Here is a 21983-nt window from a genome sequence, read left to right as displayed (position 1 = left end):
GAAGGTTTAATGTTGGAAAGAAAACGTCTCCCTGTCATACACCTCTAATGAAGGTGAATGCATCCGAGAGCTCACTCCCCACACAAACGCAGTCTTCTGTATCATCATTGAGTGTGTGGATCAGATCAATTATCTCTGTAGGAACTCCGGATGCTTGGAGCAGGAGCCATAAGCTGTGTTTGTTGAGGGAGTTCAACACCATTTTCATGTCAACATCGGCTGCAAATATCATTCTGCTGAAGTCTCGTCACTTTTCAATAAAAACTTGATGGAGGGCACAAAGATCTGCTCCATTGTTGCACAAAGTGGGTGAAGGAGGGACTTGGGGGGAGGGGGGGTGTGAAGCCTGCCTGTTGTGGGTGGCATTTCTTGGCAAGAGGTATCTATTTTGTTCAGTTATATCCATGCAAAGGCTTTTGCTACTACTGAGAAGGTGATACCTTTATGGATGATGCAATCAGCTTGTGAGGCTTTCGGTTCCAAAAATATAGGATAATGTCCTGAAGCCGCTGTCTGGGGACCTTTTCCTGACTCATGATTTCACAGAAATGGTGACAAAGTCGAGAGATTGCTGCATTGGTCTCGTCATTTAGAAACTCGTGCACTACTAAAGCAATGACAGAGGTTAAAAACAAAAACATATCACCATAAAAAAGTTTGTACTGGTATTGCAAAAAAAGAAATCCTGTTACTCTGAATGAAAAAACAAAAAAGGCAGTGATACAGGACATAAAAAGAGCTCAGCTGGTAGTGAGCTCACAGTTGCATACCTGCCAACCTTTTTGGAATGAAAATCGGTAGATTTTTGCGCGACGCAGGGGCATGCCCCCCCCCCGGAAATTTTTTTTTTGTTTTAAATGGTGCACTCTCCTGCATTTTAGACCACTTTATAGCCTCAATAAAATCAACTTTTTACCACAGCAAAATCTGGCCGACTTGTCAAATTTATTATGTGCAACAAGTAACAGCTTCCAAAATAATTACACTGGCACTTCAATACATGAGATTTTTGAAACAAGTAACAAAAATGGCAAAATAGTGCATTATCCTGCATTTAGAGTTTAGACCACACAATTTCCTCAATAAAACGACATATTTACCACAGAATCAGATGCATTACATGTATGTACAAGTGTACTGTATGTCGCCACTTCAAAAATAATTACACTGATATTTCACTGTGTATCTTCAAACGAATTACATGTATATAGGTGTACAGTTCATGCCAGTCACTCTGATGCCCATTTTGTATTATCCAGTGATTCAGTGCACAAAATGTACAGTTCATGCTAGTCACTCTGATGTTCTGCAGTTCATGTTTTATAACCAGTGATTCAGTAACGATAGCAGACGCGTGTAACGGTGTAGACGCGCGCATAGACGACGGAAAAAGCGTAAACTGCAAGGTACTGTACAGTATCATATTCAGTAACTCGGATAAAAAAAAAAATTTTCCCTGAATTTTAAAAACCGGTAGATTAAGCATGTAAAATCGGTAGCCGGTAGATAGCCTCGAAAATCGGTAGTCTACCGGCTAAATCGGTAGGGTTGGCAGGTATGCAGTTGTGCTGTATGGTTATGTGTTTTGGGGGGATTTTTTCCTTCCAATGGGTTGAATGCTTTTGACTAAAGATGGACGAGATGAATTGTACTGGTAAATTGCACTGGATGAAGATGTGCCGATTGTACCGGTGCAAAGCGTCCCCCTCCTACTCAGGCACAGGCTCAGAATCCTCAACAAAAGACCCATATAATGAGGCACGAGAACTGGCAACTGACATTGGACGACGTTTTCTCACTATTCAAATGAAAAGCGAGAGAGAATAGTGTTGCATATCTTCTCTATTATAATACCAAGCTTGCACAATAAAAACTCGGCTCATCGTCACACGATCCCTATGAAATTGCTGTGGCACTTAGCAGACATGCCGACAATGTTTGGGAAGTCTTGGCCTTCCATAGTACCACTTGCATTTTGCACAATGCGTATTTTTGTCATTCCCCGTGTACGGTCTGTCGTCTGCTAACAGCTATGTTGTACTGCTATCCCGTGCATGTGCATGGGTATCGCTAGTAGGGTATATTTTACTGGAACGATCATGTGATGATAAAACAAGTCCTTCATGTCGATATTCTTGCTAAATCAAACACAATACGTCTCAAAATCTTCAGTTTACGACACTTTTGCGAAATCATAATTTCTATTATCTAATATACCGATATCGAGAATTTGAAAAATGTGGCATCACGTTGATATTTTTTCATTAGCTTATCAGGTCAGGTCAGGTCAGGCATGCACCCAAAAGAGTAAAAGCCACGTAAGATTGTAGCGCATTATAAAAGTAAAAGCCACATAAGATTAATAAGTGGGGCAGCGTGTCGCTGCATCCACTTTCCGCCAGGCCTCCAGGGGCCTCCGTCTGGCTAACCCCCATGCAGATGCCTGGCCCATCCCCTTCTCCTGCTGCAACCCCTTCTCCTGCTTCTCCTTGATGTGCTGATCAACATGCTGCAACCACGAGGCACGTGGTCAGCCCATTGGGCTCCTCCACTCACGAGGCTCCCTCGCTGAGAGAATCTGGTGAGCAGGAACAGCATCAGGAAAACGAACCACATGTCCATATAGCCGCAGCTGATGCTCATGGACTATGCAGGTAGCAAATCTCATGAGAGTCTCTCTCAGCAACCGCTCGTTGGACACAAAGTCCGACCAGTGATAGCCAAGGATTCTCCGAAGAGACCTGGTACCAAAGGAATTAAGACTCCATCTCAGATCCCTGGTCAGAGTCCAAATCTCACATCCGTAGAACAAGACTGGAAGCACCAAGGACCTGAAGACATGGACTTTCATCCTCCTGCACAAGTACCAGCAGCACCACACCCCATGATCCAGTAAATCCATGACTCCCCAGGCCTGACAGACATCTATTCACTTCTGGCTCACAGCCAGCAGAGACATGAATATCCCTGCCAAGGTAAGTGAATCTCTCTGTGACCTCAACATCCTCGCCACAAACAGGTACAGACAAGACAGCAGCATCCAAGATGTCATTGAAAGCCTGGATCTTGGTTTTGACCGAGGAAACCCGTAATCCCAGCGGCTCTGACTCCTCATTCAGCATCTCAAAGGCTCCCAAAACGATATCCAGTCTCCGCAAAGATGACTGCATCATCTGCAAAATCAAGGTCAGAGATCTTGACATTCCCAAATAATACACCGCAGCTTGATCTCTCCGACATCCTCCCCAGAATAGTTTTGACATCATCCTCCATACAAGCGCTAAAAAGTATGGGGGCCAGGACACACCCCTGAAAAACTCCAGTACAACTGCAAAAAAGTCAGAGATGGTATCACCACATCTCACAGCACTCAGTCAGAGTATAGCTCAGACATCAGATTGATCAGTTTTGGAAGCACCCCACGAAGACCAAGAATCGTCCAGAGGGCATCCCGATGCATTGAATCGAGCGCTTTGCAGACATCAACATCGGCTGCAAGCAGCCCCTGCCAAAACTCTCATCTGCGTTCGGCGAGGACCCGAACAGCAAGGATACGGTCAACCATTGACCTCTTTGTGTAAAACCTGACAGCTCTGTACACTGGTGCTCAAGCAGATGGTGGCAAACCCAAACAAGAATTTTCCGAGCAAAGACCTTGACTGGCACTGAGAGCAGCGTCACCCCTCGGTCGTTGTTGCAGTCCTGGCGATCACCCTTCCCTTTCCAGAGAGGGCCAACAAGGCCCCTCTTCCAGTCAGTTGAGATGATGCCTGTGTTCCAGGCAGAGCACAGAACCGCATGTAATGACACGAGTGCAGCATTTGCACCAGCCTTGAGAAGTTCAGCATGGATGCCGCAGATCCCAGGAGCTTTACCCAATTTCAACCAGTTCACCACAGACTCTGTTTCCATAAAGATGGTAGATCACAGTTGATTGAAGGGTCAGCAATCGGGATAGTAACACCCCTGACATCCAACTCAACAGTTGGTGGATCAGCCTGGTACAGCTGCTCAAAGTCACCGGCCCAGCGGGCCTTCACTCCAAACTCCTCTGTCAAGAGCACACCACCCTCTGATGTAACTGTAGTACACCGATTGACAGGCTTGGAAGAACGCAATGCACAAATTCCCTTGTGAGCAGGAGGAGAATCACTTGGCCAGAGGTGATGCTCTACCCCCTCACAGATTCCTTGCACAGAGACCTCCTCGCCCACCCTTAGCACACATACAGTTTTATGCCTCAGCTCCCTGAAGAGCTCAGCTCTGCCATTAAGCCTGGTCCTGCGACTCTGCTCAATGGTATCCAGTGTCCCTTTATTTCACTCAAGCCGACTGGCAGGGTCTCCGAGCAGCCATCAAACTTACAGACTGGTCTCCTATCACTACTTTCTCAAACATCAACTCATCCTGGGAATTCTTTCAAAGAAACTTGCTCTCCCTCATGCACAGATTTATCCCCTCTCGTGTTCAGTTGTCTTACCCTTCCTTCCGCCCTTGGTTTACTGAAGCTTGTAGCGAGGCAGTTGTCCTGAAACAACTTGCCTTTGCCTCATGGAAAGCAAACCCAACTGAGGGCAATCTCAGTTCTTTCCACAAAGCTCGGAACAAGTGTGTATCTACCCTCAGGAGAGCCAGAAAACAACATCTTTCTCATCTCAAGTCTGAACTCTCAAACCTCTCTCCCTCCTCAAAATCCTGGTGGCGTTTAATCAAATCTGTTTCTGGTGTATGTTCCCCCTCCATCCCCTCCCTTACCTCAAATGGCCGCACTGCTGATACCACACGTGATAAAGCTGAATGTCTAAACTCGGTGTTTGCAGCTAAATCTTGTGTCCTAAACCCATCACTATCTCTACCCACTTTACCCAGTCGCACCCAACTGTCCCTGGACTCTGTATCCTTTTCTCCTGACAAGGTGGAGAGCTTGCTTTCAATCCTCGAGTCAGATTCTGCAACCGGTCCAGACGGCATCAGCCCACGTGTCCTCAAAGCCTGCTCTTCTGCTCTTGCTCACCCTCTCTTTGTTCTATTCACCCTCTCTCTGTTCTATTCACCCTCTCATTTGCCCAAGGTCATCTGCCATCTGCTTGGAAATCTGCTAACATCACTGCCCTGCATAAAAAAGGTGCAAAAACAGATCCCTGTAACTACAGACCAATCAGCCTTCTCCCAATCATCAGCAAGGTGATGGAATCCATCATCGCTTCAGATATGAAATCCTTCCTCTTCTCCAATGGCTTGATTTCCAATCATCAATTTGGTTTCAGACCAGGTCACTCTACCCTGGATATGCTGCTTCTGCTCTCCCATCAATGGATGGAGGTCCTCAATGCCAGACAGGAAATCCGAGCCGTATCCCTGGACATATCACGTGCTTTTGACACAGTCTGGCACCCTGCCCTACTCACCAAACTCTCTTCCCATGGTATTCAAGGCCATCTCCACTCATGGCTCGCAGACTTCCTCTCCTGTCGCAGTCAACGTGTGGCCCTAAATGGAGTTCTTTCATCCCCTCTTCCTGTGCAGGCTGGAGTTCCTCAAGGTAGCGTTCTGGGCCCTGTTCTTTTTCTGGTTTTTATCAATGATCTCTCGGACTCTCTGGAAAATCCTCTATTTCTCTTTGCCGACGACTCCACCCTCTGCCGTACCATCTGTCATCCCTCAGACCGGCAAGCAGCAGCTTCTTCGCTCACTGCAGATCTGGATAAAATCACAAACTGGTCCAACACGTGGAACATGTCTTTCAATCCAGACAAATCTCACACTCTCACTATGTCTCTTCGAAAGGACCGTTTACAAAACCCCCCCATCCACTTTCTCAACAATCCTCTGGAAGAAGTCTTTTCTTTCAAGCTTCTAGGTCTCACTATCTGCCATGACCTTTCCTGGGAAAGTCACATTTCCAACCTCACCTCAAAAGCCAGTCGCCGACTGGGAACCCTCCGTCGGTTCCCAGTCCTTCCTCGGCCCTCTTGAGCTCCTGACCACTTACAAAGCTTTTGTCCGTAGCCTGATGGAGTACTGCTCTCCCCTCTGGGCTGGTGCTCCTGCCTCCCACCTTTCTCGGCTTAACGCTGTCGAAACCAGGGCATTTAAGATCATCGGCATCTCCCGCAATGAAGCTGAGTCTTTGGGCCTCTCACTCAATCACCGCAGGTTGGTCGGTGGTCTTTCTGTCTTCTACCGACTCCTCTCCAGCCTTGCCCCCCCTGCTCTCTCTGCGATTTGTCCCCACCACATTTCCACAGGGCGCTCAAGGTCCGCCAACAACCCCCTTCTGATAAAACTACCAAAATCACGAATCACTGCTCATCTTCACTCTTTCATTCCTCTTTTTTCCCGCCTTTGGAATAAACTTCCTCACTCTATTCTTTCCCATTCTTCCCTCCAGGCTTTCAAAACAGCTGTTCACCACCACCTCTTATCTTCCCCCATCCAAATCCTCGATCTTTTCTACCCCCGATAATCCACCCAAGCCCACTTCCTTCATTTCTCCTGCTTTCCTTCCTGAAAGTCCCTGAAATGTCCATCTTCTCTTCGCCATGTTCCCCGTCCCATCCCCATCCCTCTCCCTTCCACAGTTCACCTAATGTGTCTGTTCCCCACTGTTTTGTCCCTTCCACTCCCGCCCCTCTTGTCTCATGCCTCCTTGCTGTGAGTTGTGTGTTTGCTCTCATACGAGCCTCGACCAAGGTATACAAAAAAAAAAAAAATATTATTCTTCGCCCGACGGTGAGTTCCAAGACATGCACTGAAAACATCAAGGTCAGTCGTCTTGAAGGCACTCCACAACTCTTCAGGATTCTCCAAAGCACCAAGACCCACGAAATCCCCACTCAGTCTGTTCACAAACTCCTCAGCTACCCTCTCATCCTTGAGCTTGCCAACATCCAGCCGAGGCTGGGATGGTACCCTTCTCCTGGATTTAAGCTGCAACTTCAGAGTTGCTACAACAAGCATGTGGTCAGTATTGAGGAACTGAGCACTCCGGTAGACTCTGCGGCTATAATGTTGCGTGCCAGGTATCGGCTGTGAGAACGACTGCTTGGTGGAGCAGTGGGATCGACTCCACCGAACACCCAGAATCGAGATCGTACCTTTACGGAAAACTCTGAAGGTACGGGTCCCTTACAGGACCGTGAATCGTCAATAATTTCACCACGTGGGACAGGGTTATTTGCCAAACTTCAAAATACCTGGAGACCCACGTGGGGAGCTACCGAGTATTCAAACCCTCGACGGCACTCGTACGGGACGAGCCGTATGCGTGCTCGACCCGTGCGTAACCCGAGCGGATGGTTACCGAAGTCCCGTCGGTCCAAATGTACAATTACTGCAGCAACGGCCTTTTTAATCCCCCAACACGCACCTTGCTAAATGAATGAAGGAAGGGACAGAAACGAGCTGAAACAGTCAACAAATGGGGTATTTATTAACAGGAGGTGGGGAAGGAGGGAAGCATGTAAGGACAGAGTTATCACGACTAATAGAGATGCAAGTATGTACAGCAAAGAGCACTTAAACAATTCCTACTTACTGACAGGGCCCACAGACAGACACACCCAAAAGAAACTAAAGCGACCTTCCCGCCTCATGCGATCGAGACAACCAGGACGAGACCAATCCCGTCGAGTTGCGACCAGGCCAGCGCCAGCGACGACACGAGACCAGAAGCGTCGAGCAATGCATTCCACGCTCAAGCAGACCATGCGCTCGAGCTGACGGAGAACCAGATTGCAGCGACAGGACGAGATGACAGCAGACGCCAGTGACAGGGCGAGATGAGAGCAGACGCCGGCGACAGGACGAGATTAGAGCAGACGCCGGCGACAGGACGAGATTAATCTCCCCCGTACGTCCAAAATCACCAGCCTCTTCTCTCTCAGAGGGAGGGGCCTCTTCTCCTGACCACTCGCCTCTTGATTGGACGGAACCATCGCGCCATTCCCTGGCCACCCTCCATTGGACAGACGCACGGAAGGCGGGGCAACTCCCACCCTTCTGGGCGGAATCCCGAGCAGAGGCATTTGTGGCTCCGCCCACCTCCTCACCTCTAGCCGCTTGCTTTATGGCGATCATGTTGAATCGGAAACGGGGAGGGTGAGACGCCCGCTCCTTGCCGATTGGCTAAGGAAGGACGCCATGCCTATGTTAGGCTCCGCCCATGCGCGCGCTTGCTGGCGAGCGTGCGAAGGATGCCGCGAGCAGAGCGTTGTAGTGTGAAAGTGAAGATGGCATTGTTGTTATTGTTATAAGTGTAAAAATCCTATCTATAAAAATAACTCACAGCGCATGCACATTTAATTACCCATTAAACAAGGAAAAGGGAGCTATCTATCCACATTTACTTATCGAAATAACTGAGCGATAGGACCTGTATGTTGAGTATTGATGAGCACTCGCTCATGGCTTCCAGATTCGTAACAATAGATCATCCTCCAGCGACCATCAACGAGCACATGGTCAATCTCCTTTGCCATACCACCAGCGTTGGAATATCAAGTCCAGCGATGAGTCTGAGAAGTCCAGCGATGATTGTGAAACCATGAACCAGCCACCCTAAATCCATGACTTCTTGCAAAATCAAGGAACCTAGTGCTGTTCTGGTTCACAGTTTCAGACCCATGGGGACCAACAGACGTCTCATAACCATCCCTATCAGTTCCAGTCAATGCAATGAAATCCCTCAAGACGATAAGAGTATCTCGCCTGGGGCAATGATCAACCACAGACTCGAGTGCGGCACAGATTGCGTCCTTCACGGTGAGATCAATCGCCTCAGTCGGATCACATGCAAAGACCAGGGAAACGCCACCCAAGGAGTGACAAATCCTTTGTCTCATAATACTCCTCACATAATAATACCTTATCAATCCAATAATGAATTATCGCCCAGCCCGAATGTACAGAATTTTGCATTATTATTTTATTTCAAAGTAAAGATTCATAAAAGGTCAAGATTGCATGGGATGAATTCATATACAACAGTGTAGAATGGGTAGAAGATTTTGTGATATTTAATGGCGGGAAACCTGAACCATTTTCTTCTCGTGTATTTGTTCTTACACCACCAAAACAGACTGCTAGTTATTTTCTGGAATTGGGTACTACAGTATTTTTATTCGACGTTTTCCCCAATCAGATTGCTTGCTTTCGCTGTTGGACTTTCTCCCACAAAGGTTGATATTTCTCATCAAATTTAACACCTCAAATGCAATTGGACCTGATGGTCTGGTGCTTTATCCATACGAAACTGTGCTGCAGCATTATGCTCTCCTCGTTACTTGCTCTTCTTCAGGTCTTACTCGGGTAGTTACCCACAATCATCCTGGAAAGCTGCTAATGTAACTCTTATCACAAGAAGGCTTCCAAGTTTGATATACTCCATGAAAGACCTTTCCACCTTCTCCAGCTCATAAGCAAAGTGATGGAATCAATCATTGTTGCAGTCCTCATCTATTCTCCAACTCCCTCATCTCTTCCTCCCTTGCCTCTCCCACAACCACACCGCCCCCCCCCCCCACGCCATGATCACCTCCACCCCCCAAACTATTCTAGCATGGACATGTTGCTTCTTTTCACTCAACAATGGATGCACCAAATTTCAAACAAGAGGTCAGGCAATCTCTGGGTATCTATCAAGCCTTCAATACTGTCTCGTATCCAGCCTAACTTTCCAAGATGTCTGCAAGGGTATTCACAAGGATATTCCCTGAATGTAGCATTCACTCATTTTATCCACAAGTAGAGGCAAATGGTCATTCTTGAAGATGTCATAATGTCTTTCTCTTGAAGTTGATTGACCACAAGGCAGGGTAAATACCCCAATCACTCCCTCATCATAAACCCCTTTCCCCCAGAATTTTAGGACCAACATTATTCTTTGTCTACATAAAGGACCTCTTTGCTTCTGTGGAAATACTCGGCACTATTTTGCTTATGACGACACCCTGTGTAGAATAGTACATCACACTTCTGAGAGGGAGGCTTCTGAGGCATGTGTGTCTGCAAATCTGACAACAAAAGGTCGTCCTCCACTTGTCCCTCCAAAAGGACTCGATGTTGAACCCCTCAATTAATTTCTCTGGCCAACTAGTGGAAGAAGTGTGATCACTTGAGCTCCTTGGTCTCATTACCTGTCAAACCCCATCTTGGACAGACCACAACTCAAAACTGGCATCTAAGGCTGGTCGATACCTTTGTATTTCTCTGCAGAGCCACATTCATTCTAGGCCAAGCAGAAAGTATCACTGTGTTCAAGACCATATTCCAAAGTACTTCAACAGTAACCAATATTCCTGGGGGGGGGGAAATGAAATGCAACAATATTTGTTTTGCATTTAAGGAATTATCTTGTGAAGTTTCATGAGAGTTAGTAAAAAAAAAGACAACCAGGCTATACATGTCCTTGTTGGATAAAACACAGAAACCAGAAGGGCACTCGGTAGGGCACATACTTCCGCCACACAATGCCTGATGATCCAGTTGAACATATCAAGCTCAATAAAAATTTTGAAATATCATGCTATACATCATTTTTGGCTCCATTTCTCGATGGTGAAGAATCACTTTGAAAATTAAATAATTTTTGGATCCGGACTCGGATATTCACCAAAATTAAATCCATTCGTCCTCACACACCCAACCTGTCCACCAAGTTTCATCTGAATCCATCCCCAACTTTTTGAGACATCGTGCTATTTATCTGTTTAGCCCCATCTCTCAATGGTAAAGAATCACTTAAAAATTATCGGATCCAGATCTTCACCAAAATCGAATCTATTCGTCCAAATCACACACCTAAAGTGGCCACAAAGTTTCACCCGAATCCGTCCATAATGTTTTGAGATATCGTGCTATTTATCGTCTTTGGCCCCATCTCTCAATGGTGAAGAAACACTAAAAATTTGAGTGGCTAGATCCAGATCTTCACCAAAATCTAATGAGTTCATCCTTGTCACACACCCAACCCACCCACCAAATTTCATCAGAATCCATCGACAACTTTTTGAGATATCCTGCATACAAACAGACAGACAGACAGACATTGGTGAAAACATAACTTCCTTCCACCTTCAGTGGCAGATGCAATGAAATAGATCGATTTGAGAGCAAATGATTTGACATTAATAATTATTAAACTGGCATAAATTATGCAAGATGATGATAACTTGAGCTGAACTGTGCAAGATTAGCCCACACCTGTCAGTATCATGTAGAAACTTACTTGTAGATGAAATTCCAAGGTCCAGCTTGTGGCGCAACTTGCGGTCAAACGGACTGCCCACTTGCACTGGCCACTGCTTACCCAAGAGTTTACGTGCTGCCAACCCCTTGGTCCTGTGCAGTCCTCTATGTTGAGCTTCAGCCTTACGCAGTAGTGCTTCCAAATGTATATGCAAAGGGATTTCTAATAAAAGCAAAAAGCAAAAAAAAAAGGCATGCCTTGAACAAAAGCTATCGATTATTACACTTCATACGAAGCCATAATCAGATTATTTCCTCACCTAAAAACAAGCCAAATACAGGAGTTCATGTAATTCAAGATCCAATTAACCCTAAACATCACCTCCACCATCAAGATGAAATATATAATCATAATAATAAACAGCAACATTGAAAAACAAAGAAATGAGACAACTTCGCAGTGCTCTAAGGTAATGTCTGAACGGTCACTTTTGCGTCAAATCTGACAACCTGAAAAAGCAAAAATTAAATTATGTTTGTGTAAAGTTTTATATTAAAATGTTTATTTGAAAATATAGTTCCCTTCAACACCAATTATTAACACCATTAAGTGATGAGTAAAAAACGATTTTGTCCCATTTACAGCCATATTAACTGTCAGCTGATCTCATTGCTCATAGAGAAAATACCCAGATATCCACACTGAGCCATTCTCTCTGTGTGAAAATACATGCACACCAGAAATGATGTTCCATAGGCTAAGCGAGTAGAAAAAAGAAGTTTCAATGCTTGTTCATATTTGTTTGATTTCACACCAGATGAAAAATGAATTGTCAAGCGAGCCAGTTTTAAAAATTGAATTGATCCTAAATATTAGCTTGCATAAGCTTGGTGTTGGCTTCGTGGTTAGGGTGGCAGCTTGGGATCCTAGGGTCCTGAGTTCAAGCCCCGTTGGCCGCCGAATTAAAAATACACCAGGAGGTTGACTTGGCCTGTGATCCTTCTGAGGTCGGCAAAATGAGCACCAGTGTACTGGTAAGGGAGACACTGCATCAGCGGCATAGCCACGTCCCAACCAATGATGCAACTAGCAGCCACGGGCTGCACTCGATAGAGATTAGCTTGCATTGCCATTCACTCTGGTCACGACCATGGGGTGAGAGCATGTATTCACACGACGACATGCAATGCGGAAGAAAATGTAACTGGACAGAGCTCTCTTATTAATCTATCACTGCAATGAAAACACATTTCTCTTTCCCTTGTCAATTTTGAATGGTCAATTTTAAATTGTGACAAAATGGTCAATTTAGACTTTTTTGTTGTTTCTTTTTTTAACACCAGCCGACCGAGAAAACTTAAAAAGTTCATGTGCTCTGTTCTTATATCATGACGGATATTGAAAAGCCAAATACAATAAAAATGTAGAAGACTGAAAATCAACGTTAAAATGCCACAAGTTTATGTATAGGAAAAATATTAGCCTTCAAGCAACGTCAATTGTTAATGGTACAGTAATACCCCGGTTTACATCTCCATTTTTGTGTCATTTTGCAAACAGGTCATCACGTTATTACGAAGACCACGACCCAAATAGTGTCGCCTCAACTCCCACTTACATCGCTTTAAAAGCCACTCCTTATATTCTCGAGAGTTTTCAGAACTTAAAAGACTGATGACGCCAGAATACATGTTGAAGTACCAAATGCAGGAGATTGCAAAATCGCCGAAAGAACGACTGTACTTTGCTTCGCACATAAAGAAATGTGAAATGTACTGTGTATTGGTAAAGAGGCATTGTAAAAAGTGTTACCTTAGAAACAAAATTTGTGAGTGTGCCATTGATGGATGCTGGTGAACTTGCCATTGATGTTGCTGGGTTAAGTTTACCTCCGACTACGATGCGTACCATCTATAAAAATGCCGACGTTCATTGAAGGAGGAAGGAGGAGGAAGAAGAAGAGGTAACACCAACTTTGACCACTTCCGGAAGAGATTTATTTTTATTTAAATGTGCCTGGTATTATTTTTTTAATTTTTGTTTATACATGTGTGTACTTGAATAGAACTGTCATTAAACAAAATTAATTGTCCCAAATGGAACAGATATGTCTCCCCATGGAAGGTGGTCATTGTGAGAGTGCATTCGGTGATTAAAAGGGTCTTCGGGATCTTAAAGGGCCTTTGGGTTCTTAAAGGGTCCTTAGAGGTCTTGGAGTTCTTGGGGGTCTTTGGGTTTTTAAAGATTATGTAATTAACACCTACTCAAGTTGTGTGTGGACAAACAGACATATAGGCAATTCCCTCTCCTCTGGTCAGGGTAATCAAGAGGCGTAAATTAAACTACTACGAAACATCTCGTGAAATGACAATCTGATATGTGATGGGCACACAAACAGATTATATTTTGAGTTATTTAGCGAATTATCTCACCACCTGGATGGGAAAAAAATGGCTCCATTCGTTTTTGCGCATCGACATCATGAATCATCATAATGGATTTCAAAACAATCCATTGAGCCGCCTCGGAGTAGTATGGAAAAAAAAAAACATGAAAGGACCCATTGCCGGAAGGACTGACTGACTGGACATGGTTATGACTTTAACAGCTCTTCTGGACTTTGTCGTAGACTAGCTGAAAAGGATAATAGTACAGGTAAAAAGGAAATATAATAGATGAAATGACAACGTGAGGAACACATCCGCACTAATTCCATTAATTTGTATGAGAAAAATTGCTTTGATTTATGGTGTTTTGATAACCGTCACACCTTTCAGGAATGCATACTCGACATAAACTGTGATCGAACAGTATATTATTGATACAACATAGAAGTGTTGGGCCAAATGGCCCCTTGTCAGTGGAGGCTTCACATAATTTTGGAAGCAACTTCTTGTGAAATGTGCTTGATTTGCGGCCAGTATGCAAACACGACTTGTGCGACTATTACTTTTTTGCTGGTAGCACTCGGAAAATGTGTTCGCTTCTGTTATGCATAGAAGTTTATACGGCGAAGGCTGCATATGTGTAAACGAATGTCTGAGAAGAAATTGACTGCATTATTCGCTCAAAGTTGAGTGCAATCTTAAACCAGGGGATGTCGACATTACAAAAATAATGTTTTTTTGGCAATTTTTGAACTCCATAATAAAACTGGGCCGTTTTTTTTAACAAACACAATTACAGCAAAGCATCCGTTTTGTTTTGTGTTGTAAATATATCAAATATTCTCCTTGGCAGCAGTCTACTTAGTAATTGAAGGATTGTTGTACACCGAACAAAACAAATTATATAATCCATGGAGTTTATTTCCACATTTTAAGCATGCAGTAAAAATAATGTTTTCATAGACAGTGAATAAAATGTCATATTAAAGAATATGTAGAATAATGAAAACAATTAGTACACAAAAATAAATACAAATTGTTACATGGTTCAAAAAGCTGAAACTTAAAATTAAAAAAAAACAGTGCAGTCTTTGCAATTGCAAAGGAAAAATAAATAAACAAACAGCAACCACTGGTATGAATAAGTGGATTTACCATGTGACAAGGAAAGAACTGGATGGAAAGATTGGCCAAGAAGAGCAACTCTTTCATGCAGTGACATAGCATCTGGATCCAGTGTAATGCGAGACACGTTTCCCGTGCAGCAAACGATGCAGGACGTTGGCCAATGACAAGTGCACCGGGTCGTCACCGGACGCTGTGCCTGTAACCATGAAAAGACAGAACCACGGGGCAAGTTCGACATTGACAATACCTGAGAAGAAAACTAAGTGAAGCTCCTTCCTCAACAAATGCAAAGGCTGCAATGCAAAACATGACATTTCATTGCAACAAATTTAGTTTTGCAACATGAAGCCGAGACAAAAATCGAACTCCAAAACATCACGATCTCGAGAGGAGATGAAGCAATACAAGCAATCCCTCCAAAAATAAACAAACAAAGAAAAGAATGTAAATACCATGCCACATTGAAGTAACAAAAAAAGGATTAACATACTTTACGAGTGGCTTGACAGACTTGACTGTCCCGCAAGATGCGTCGATGTCGCACATCTCGTACTGGCCGTGTGCGTGCCGCAACACACGTGGTATCTTGGAATGAAGCACTGGGTTGCTCAACATTTCCACTGACTACGCCGTCTTCCATATCTGAACTCTCTGCACATGAACTGCAGTCATTTGCTCCACACTGTGGACTAAAAAAAAAAAAAAATTTGTTTAAAAAAGATATTTTCAGAAATGTTTGTAACCACAACAAATATAATCATACACTGAACAGTCACAGCTATTGCAAAAGCTGAGGTTGAGTCTTTCTGCCAAGAATCTCTTCAAGCAGTGGGCCCACAAACTTGGCCCTGGGTCCACGGCCTCAATTGTGCCGAAATCTCATGATCTAACCTCCACCCTGAGCATATAGCTTTATGGAGAGAAAAAAAAAAAATGGAGGGAGGAGAGGACAGGGGTGTAGGGAGGAGGAGAGGGGTGGGGAGGTAGGGAGGAGGAGAAGGTGGGGAGGTAGGGAGGAGGAGAAGGTGGGGAGGTAGGGAGGAGGAGAGGGGCGGGGAGGTAGAGAGGAGGAGAGGGGCAGGGAGGGAGGGAGGAGGAGAGGGGTGGGGAGGTAGGGAGGAGGAGAGGGGCGGGGAGGTAGGGAGGAGGAGAGGGGCAGGGAGGTAGGGAGGAGGAGAGGGGCGGGGGAGGTAGGGAGGAGGAGAGGGGCGGGGAGGTAGGGAGGAGGAGATGAGCGGGGAGGCAGGGAGAAGGAGAGGGCGGGGAGGCAGGGAGAAGGAGAGGGCGGGGAGGCAGGGAGGAGAGGGCGGGGAGGCAGGGAGAAGGACAATGAAAGAGCAGGGAGGGAGAGAGAAGGAGGAGAGGGCGGGGAGGCAGGGAGAGGGATAATGAAAGGGCAGGAAGAGGTAAGGAGAAGGAGAAGGACAGGGTGAGGAGGTAGGAAGAAAGAGAGGGCAGGGAGGTAGTGAGAAGGATAGGGCAGGGAGGAGAGGGCAGAGGGTAGGGAGTAAGGAGAAGGAGGAGGAGTAGGGAGTAAGGAGTAAGGAGGAGAAGGAGGAGGAGTAGGGAGTAAGGAGGAGGAGGAAGTAAGGAGGAGGGAGTTAGGAGGAGGAGTAGAGAGTGAGGAGGAGGAGGAGAAGAAGGAGTAGAAGGAGTAGAAGGAGGAAAAGGAGGAGAAGGAGGAGGAAAGAAAAAACCCCCAAAAAACAGGAATGTAGACAGAATAATGGAGGGGGGGGGGAGAAAACAAAGTAGATGAAGGGAGTGGTTCACAATTACCTTGTAGCTTATGTTCTGAACAATCACAAAACAATGACAGACTGATAAATGGTTGAAGGGGTGTGTGTGTGTGTGTGCACAATTTTGGTGATTTTGGTGTGTGTGTGTGTGTGTGCACAATTTTGGTGATTTTGGTGTGTGTGTGTGTGTGTGCACAATTTTGGTGATTTTGGTGTGTGTGTGTGTGTGCACAATTTTGGTGATTTTGGTGTGTGTGTGTGTGTGCACAATTTTGGTGATTTTGGTGTGTGTGTGTGTGTGCACAATTTTGGTGATTTTGGTGTGTGTATGTGTGTATGTGTGTATGTGTGTATGTGTGTATGTGTGTATGTGTGTATGTGTGTATGTGTGTATGTGTGTATGTGTGTATGTGTGTATGTGTGTATGTGTGTATGTGTGTATGTGTGTATGTGTGTGTGTGTGTGTGTGTGTGTGTGTGTGTGTGTGTGTGTGTGTGTGTGTGTGTGTGTGTGTGTGTGTGTGTGTGTGTGTGTGTGTGTGTGTGTGTGTGTGTGTGTGTGTGTGTGTGTGTGTGTGAGTGAGTGTGTGTGTGTGTGTGTGAGTGAGAGAGAGACCCAGAGATTCAGCCTCATGGCAGGAGATACTAATGAACCTAAATGCTTTGGTTTCCAGAGCGTGAAGACAACAAAGTTGAAAGGCAGGAGCACCAGCCCAGAGGGGAGAGCAGTACTCCATCAGGCAGTGAACAAAAGCCTTGTATGTGGTCAGGAGCTCAGGTGTGTCAAGTAACGACTTTGCACAATGGAGGATGCCAAGTCGGTGACTGGCTTTGGAGGCCAGGTTGGAAATGTGGCTTTCCCAGGAAAGCAGATTAGTCAGACCCAAAAACTTGAATGAAAGGACTTCTTCAAGAGGATTGTTGAGAAAGTAGATAGGGGGGGTGGGGGATGGGGATGGCGTGGGGGTGGGGGGGTTCCAGACGGTCCTTTCGGAGAGACATCGTGAGAGTGTGAGATTTGTCAGGATTGAAAGACATGTTCCAAATGTTGAACCAGCTTGTGATTTTATCCAGATCTGCAGAGAATCAAGAGGCTGCTGCATGCCCATCTGAGGGATGACAGATGATATGGCAGAGGGTGGAGTCATTAGCAAAGAGAAAAAGAGGATTTCCAGAGTCAGAGAGATCATTGATGAAAACCAGAAAAAGCACAGGGCCTAGAACACTGCCTTGAGGAACTCCAGCCGGGACAGGAAAAGGGGATGAGAGAATTGCATGAAGGGCCACACGTTGACTGCGACAGGAGAGGAAGTCTGCGAACCATGAGTGGTGATTGCCTTGGATAGCAAAGGAAGAGTGAGTGTTTGGTGAGCAGAACAGGGTGCCAGACCGTATCGACAGCATGTGATATGTCTCGGGAGATGGCTCTGATCTCATGTCTGGCATTGAGGACCTCCATCCATTGTTGGAAAAGCAGGAACAGCAAGTCCAGGTTAAAGTGACCTGGTCTGAATCCAAATTGATGATCGGAAATCATGCCATTGGAGAAGAGGAAGGGTTTAATGTCGGAAGCGATGATGGATTCCATAACCTTGCTGATGATTGGGAGACCGATTCGTCTGTAGTTGCAGGGATCTATTTTTGCACCTTTTTCTATGCAAAGCGGTAATGTTTTCTGATTTTCAAGCGGATGGCAGATGTCCTTGAGCAAATGAGAGAGTGAATGGAACAGAGTGAGGGTGAGCACGAGCAGGTTTTTTGGACACATGAGCTGATGCCATCTGGACCGGTTGCAGAATCAGTTCAGGTTAGACAGCAAGCTCTCCACCTTGTCGGGAGAAAAGGACAGAGAGTGGAGGAACAGCTGGGTGTGACTGGGTAAGATGGGTACAGAAAGGGATGAGTTTGGGACACAAGATTTCGAAGCAAACATGGAGTTTCGGCAATCAGCCTTTCCACGTGCAATGTCAGCAGTGCGACAATTTGAGGTAAGGGAGGGGATAGAGGGAGAGCACACCAGAAACAAACTTAACTAGATAACATCAGGATTTGGAGGAGGGAAACAGGTTTGAGAGTTCAGACTTGAGATAAGAAATATGTTGTTTCCTGACTCTCCTCAGGGCAGACACACACTTGTTACAAGCTTTGTGGAAGGAACTGAGATTGCCTTCAGTTGGATTAGCCTTCCATGAGGCGAAGGCAAGTTGTTTCAGGACAACTGCCTTGCCACAAGCTTCAGTGTACCATGGCCGGGAGAAGGGGGAGGGGCAACTGAAGACGAGATTGGATAAATCCGCATGAGAGCAAATTTCTTTGAAATAATTTAAACCTCAACACTAAATGGCTGAACTTTAAACACAATCAATGCTTTAGTTTTAAGTGTGTCACAAAAATAATGTACATTTTCCATATTGTAATAAGAATGAGGTTTTGCAGTGTGAAAAAAATAAATAAATAAAAACTGTGAACGAGTCATCTATTCTGCACTGTCTTAAGCAAGCTTTATGAAAGTAAACTATATTTGTTGAAAGAAAAATATGCTTAAGAAATATATTAAAATACTTTACATCGTTGCACTTGTAAACACAAAAGTGGATGATTATTTGGACACTCATATCAATAAGTTAGATGTTAGTTTACCTGTTTTGAAAAACCAATTAAAAATTAAGCAATTATATTTCATAATTAAAAATAAGCAAATAAAAATAAGCAATTTTACACAGTGATTAAGGTTGTGGTCAAGTTTCATCAAAATCGTGTGTGTGTGGCTTCAGGGAAGACGTTGCAAGTGCTTGTGGACGGACAGATGGACGTACGACTCGCCATCCCATAAGCTCCCTGGAACTTTGTTCCAGGTGAGCTAAAAATCAGGAATTTTCAGTATATATACAATGAAAACATGCCGCAAGAGATGGATTCTGAAATTACTTTGGCAGCAGTTACGATTGCTCACCGACTAGATTTTAGAAGTAACAATGCATGAAAATACTGATGGGGATCATACGAGGAATCGTAACTCATATGTTGGAGAGAGGTGGAAAGGATGGTTTGGTGGAATGTGTACCAACCAAAATACCTGCCACACCAGACTTACCAATTGGACAACCCATTGGCAGGTCGCTGGGGTGTAGTGGGTCGGGAATGGCCAGGGGAAGTAGGATAACTTGAGCTGCAAGGTGTCATAAGGCCAAGTGTATGCGTTAACCGTGAACTCTAGATGGTGAAATGTTGAAAGGAAAAGAATCCCAGTCAGCAAATGAGGATGCATACATGCAATAACAATTTAGAGAAGAATCAGAAGGACCATAGAAAGAGCAGTAAATCAGATAGAGGAAGGAAAAGACTTTCCAAGTCCGATGAAATTTGGTACAATTGGTGAAAAAACAGAAAATAAAAAACTTCAGGTTTTAACTCATTTCAATTTGTTTTTAACATTTCTGAAGACCACCCGAGCTTCAAACAGCAATAACTTTACTGTTTATGTGGAGAAACAAAAATGGTACCATTAGAAAGCAAAAAATGACTTGGTTGATAAGTTAATAATCAATTTACTTGGAACAAAGATTTGTGTCCGTTTAATGACAAAGATTCGCGTTTTGAAAGCCCCTCTTTCTGTGATTGAAGAAGAAGCGGGAATGGGAACTTAATGAAGCAGTTTCAATGGTAACATTTATTATTCTATGACAGCAGGAACCCTTTCGGACACAAAAGGAGCATACAAAATTACACATTATATAATATTTCTCTAAGTAATAGAAAAATATATAAAAGTACACAGAAAAAACTCACAACAATAACCACCACCACCACAGCTTTAACAACTACTCTGCGCTATAAAATATCCTTTTGTCATTTGTTTCACTTAATTTTCCATCCTCAACGAGATTCATAAATACACATGCAATATGTTTATGAAATCCACCGTGTTGTCTTTTGCTTAAACCAGTCAGCGAAGTATCGGGTAGGCATGCTTATTAACACCATATATAGATACAGCATGCCAAGATAAAGCTGTTCCTTCAATTATACACACTCTTATGGGTCCTTGTGTCTCTCATTCCTTCATTCATTCTGAAATTCATCCTTAACACAACTGCTGCTACACGACAGAACTCTGAACAAATTTCATTCAAACGTTTTACTGAGCACCAAATATAAATTTGACATGAATCGGGAAGAACATGAACATGGGGGCAATTCTTTAATCCATCCATCCATTGGGACCCTACCCTGGGCGGAGCGTTGGTGCTGCCTAAGCAGTCTCCTTGGCTATTGGGCACAATCCTGAACGGGTTGCCACTCTGACACAGTATACCAGCATGCTGGCACTCATTTTGCCGACCGAAGAAGGATGACAGGCAGTCAACCGTACCTGGTATTAATTCAACAACTAAGTGGGATTTGAACTCAAGATCCTAACCATTAAGAATTATTTGATGGTACCTGTAAATTCAGCATTCTATTATAATTTCATGGGTATGCCTGGGTGATCATATTAATTACTGACCAGGACAGGAAATATTGCTGACTGATAATTATCCTGGCTCAAAATGTGCTCGTCTCAACCAATTTTGCAACAAAAACAAAAAAGGAAAAATGAAAGACAAACAAAAGATAAAATGGGAAAAACAAAGGCATATTGTTACAGGCCAGGATTTGCGGTTCGCCACAAGGGGAAGCACTCGACTTCCTCCCGAAAACCCGGTCGTGAGGCCACCAGCTGCGGATAACTCCACTGCTTGCAAATCAACCACGAATGCTGAATAATACCACTAATCCTGGCAGGGTGTCACTACTTCACATCGTTACCTGACCATTGGAAGACGATATCAAGGGAGGCTCATGCCCTCGATGCGTATTTATCTAAATCTTATCTGATCAGGTGAAGCCGAGCAGAGCTGTCAAGTAGGCACCGGCTAACAGAGCAAATTGTGTGGGGCAAAACCTCCCAGCTAACATTATGTACGGACTATGCTGGACCAATGGAAGAAAAGACGTGACGAACTGGGTACATTCACAACAGCAATATTCACAACGAACAATAGAAATGGCATCACTCGCTCAGAACTCTGCCACAGGATCCATCTGCCACAGGTTAACATTGCGCCGGGGCAGTGGCTGGTGCCCTCCGGCCACGATCAGGTGCCAGACACCCAATGAAGGCCGCAACTCAGTGGAGAGCTCAAGCCACCCAAACGACATCGAACGGAGTCTCACACATGCTTGCGTTCCAAGTTAGACGAGAGAACATCCACACCCAAGTATCTACTATGATTCTTCGGGCTCCGCCATCTCCTGTCGGTCCAGAGGGAGGTGGTGAATATCGGTGGCGATGGTAGTTGATTGATGGCAGCATTGGTGAAGCGGCGTTATGGCATGGTGGTTCATGGTGGTTGTAGCTGTTAATAGCAAAAGTAAGCGAACTTGGGTTGTGGTCCAATGGTGTGGTGGTTTTTTATAAAGGAATCTTGAAAATCTATGAAATGTTGTAATGTTTGGGTTTGAGTCTGGTAAAATCTGAGGCAAAACTTCTGTTGAATAA

The 21983-nt window shown here is 44.6% G+C and overlaps 1 protein-coding gene across 9 annotated transcripts in view; it reads right to left on the bottom strand.

Annotated features, from left to right (window-relative positions):
* KANSL1 (KAT8 regulatory NSL complex subunit 1) overlaps nt 1-21983 on the bottom strand; it is a 351273-nt gene that overhangs the window by 109942 nt on the left and 219348 nt on the right. For all 9 annotated transcript variants that reach the window (XM_085879826.1, XM_085879828.1, XM_085879819.1 and 6 more), the window contains 4 exons: nt 19536-19654; nt 15194-15392; nt 14731-14899; nt 11228-11410 (listed from right to left, as the gene is read on the bottom strand). In XM_085879826.1, the coding sequence (XP_085735952.1) occupies nt 11228-11410; nt 14731-14899; nt 15194-15392; nt 19536-19654 (670 nt within the window). The remainder of the gene's footprint in view (nt 1-11227; nt 11411-14730; nt 14900-15193; nt 15393-19535; nt 19655-21983) is intronic.

The sequence above is a fragment of the Eptatretus burgeri genome, chromosome 4, assembly GCF_056783735.1.
Source record: "Eptatretus burgeri isolate ZD-2024b chromosome 4, Ebu_testis_v1, whole genome shotgun sequence".
In the NCBI taxonomy this organism is placed as follows: Eukaryota; Metazoa; Chordata; class Myxini; order Myxiniformes; family Myxinidae; genus Eptatretus; species Eptatretus burgeri.
The sequence above is the reverse complement of the archived record's forward strand: the minus strand, read 5'-3'. Positions and strand labels throughout refer to the sequence as shown.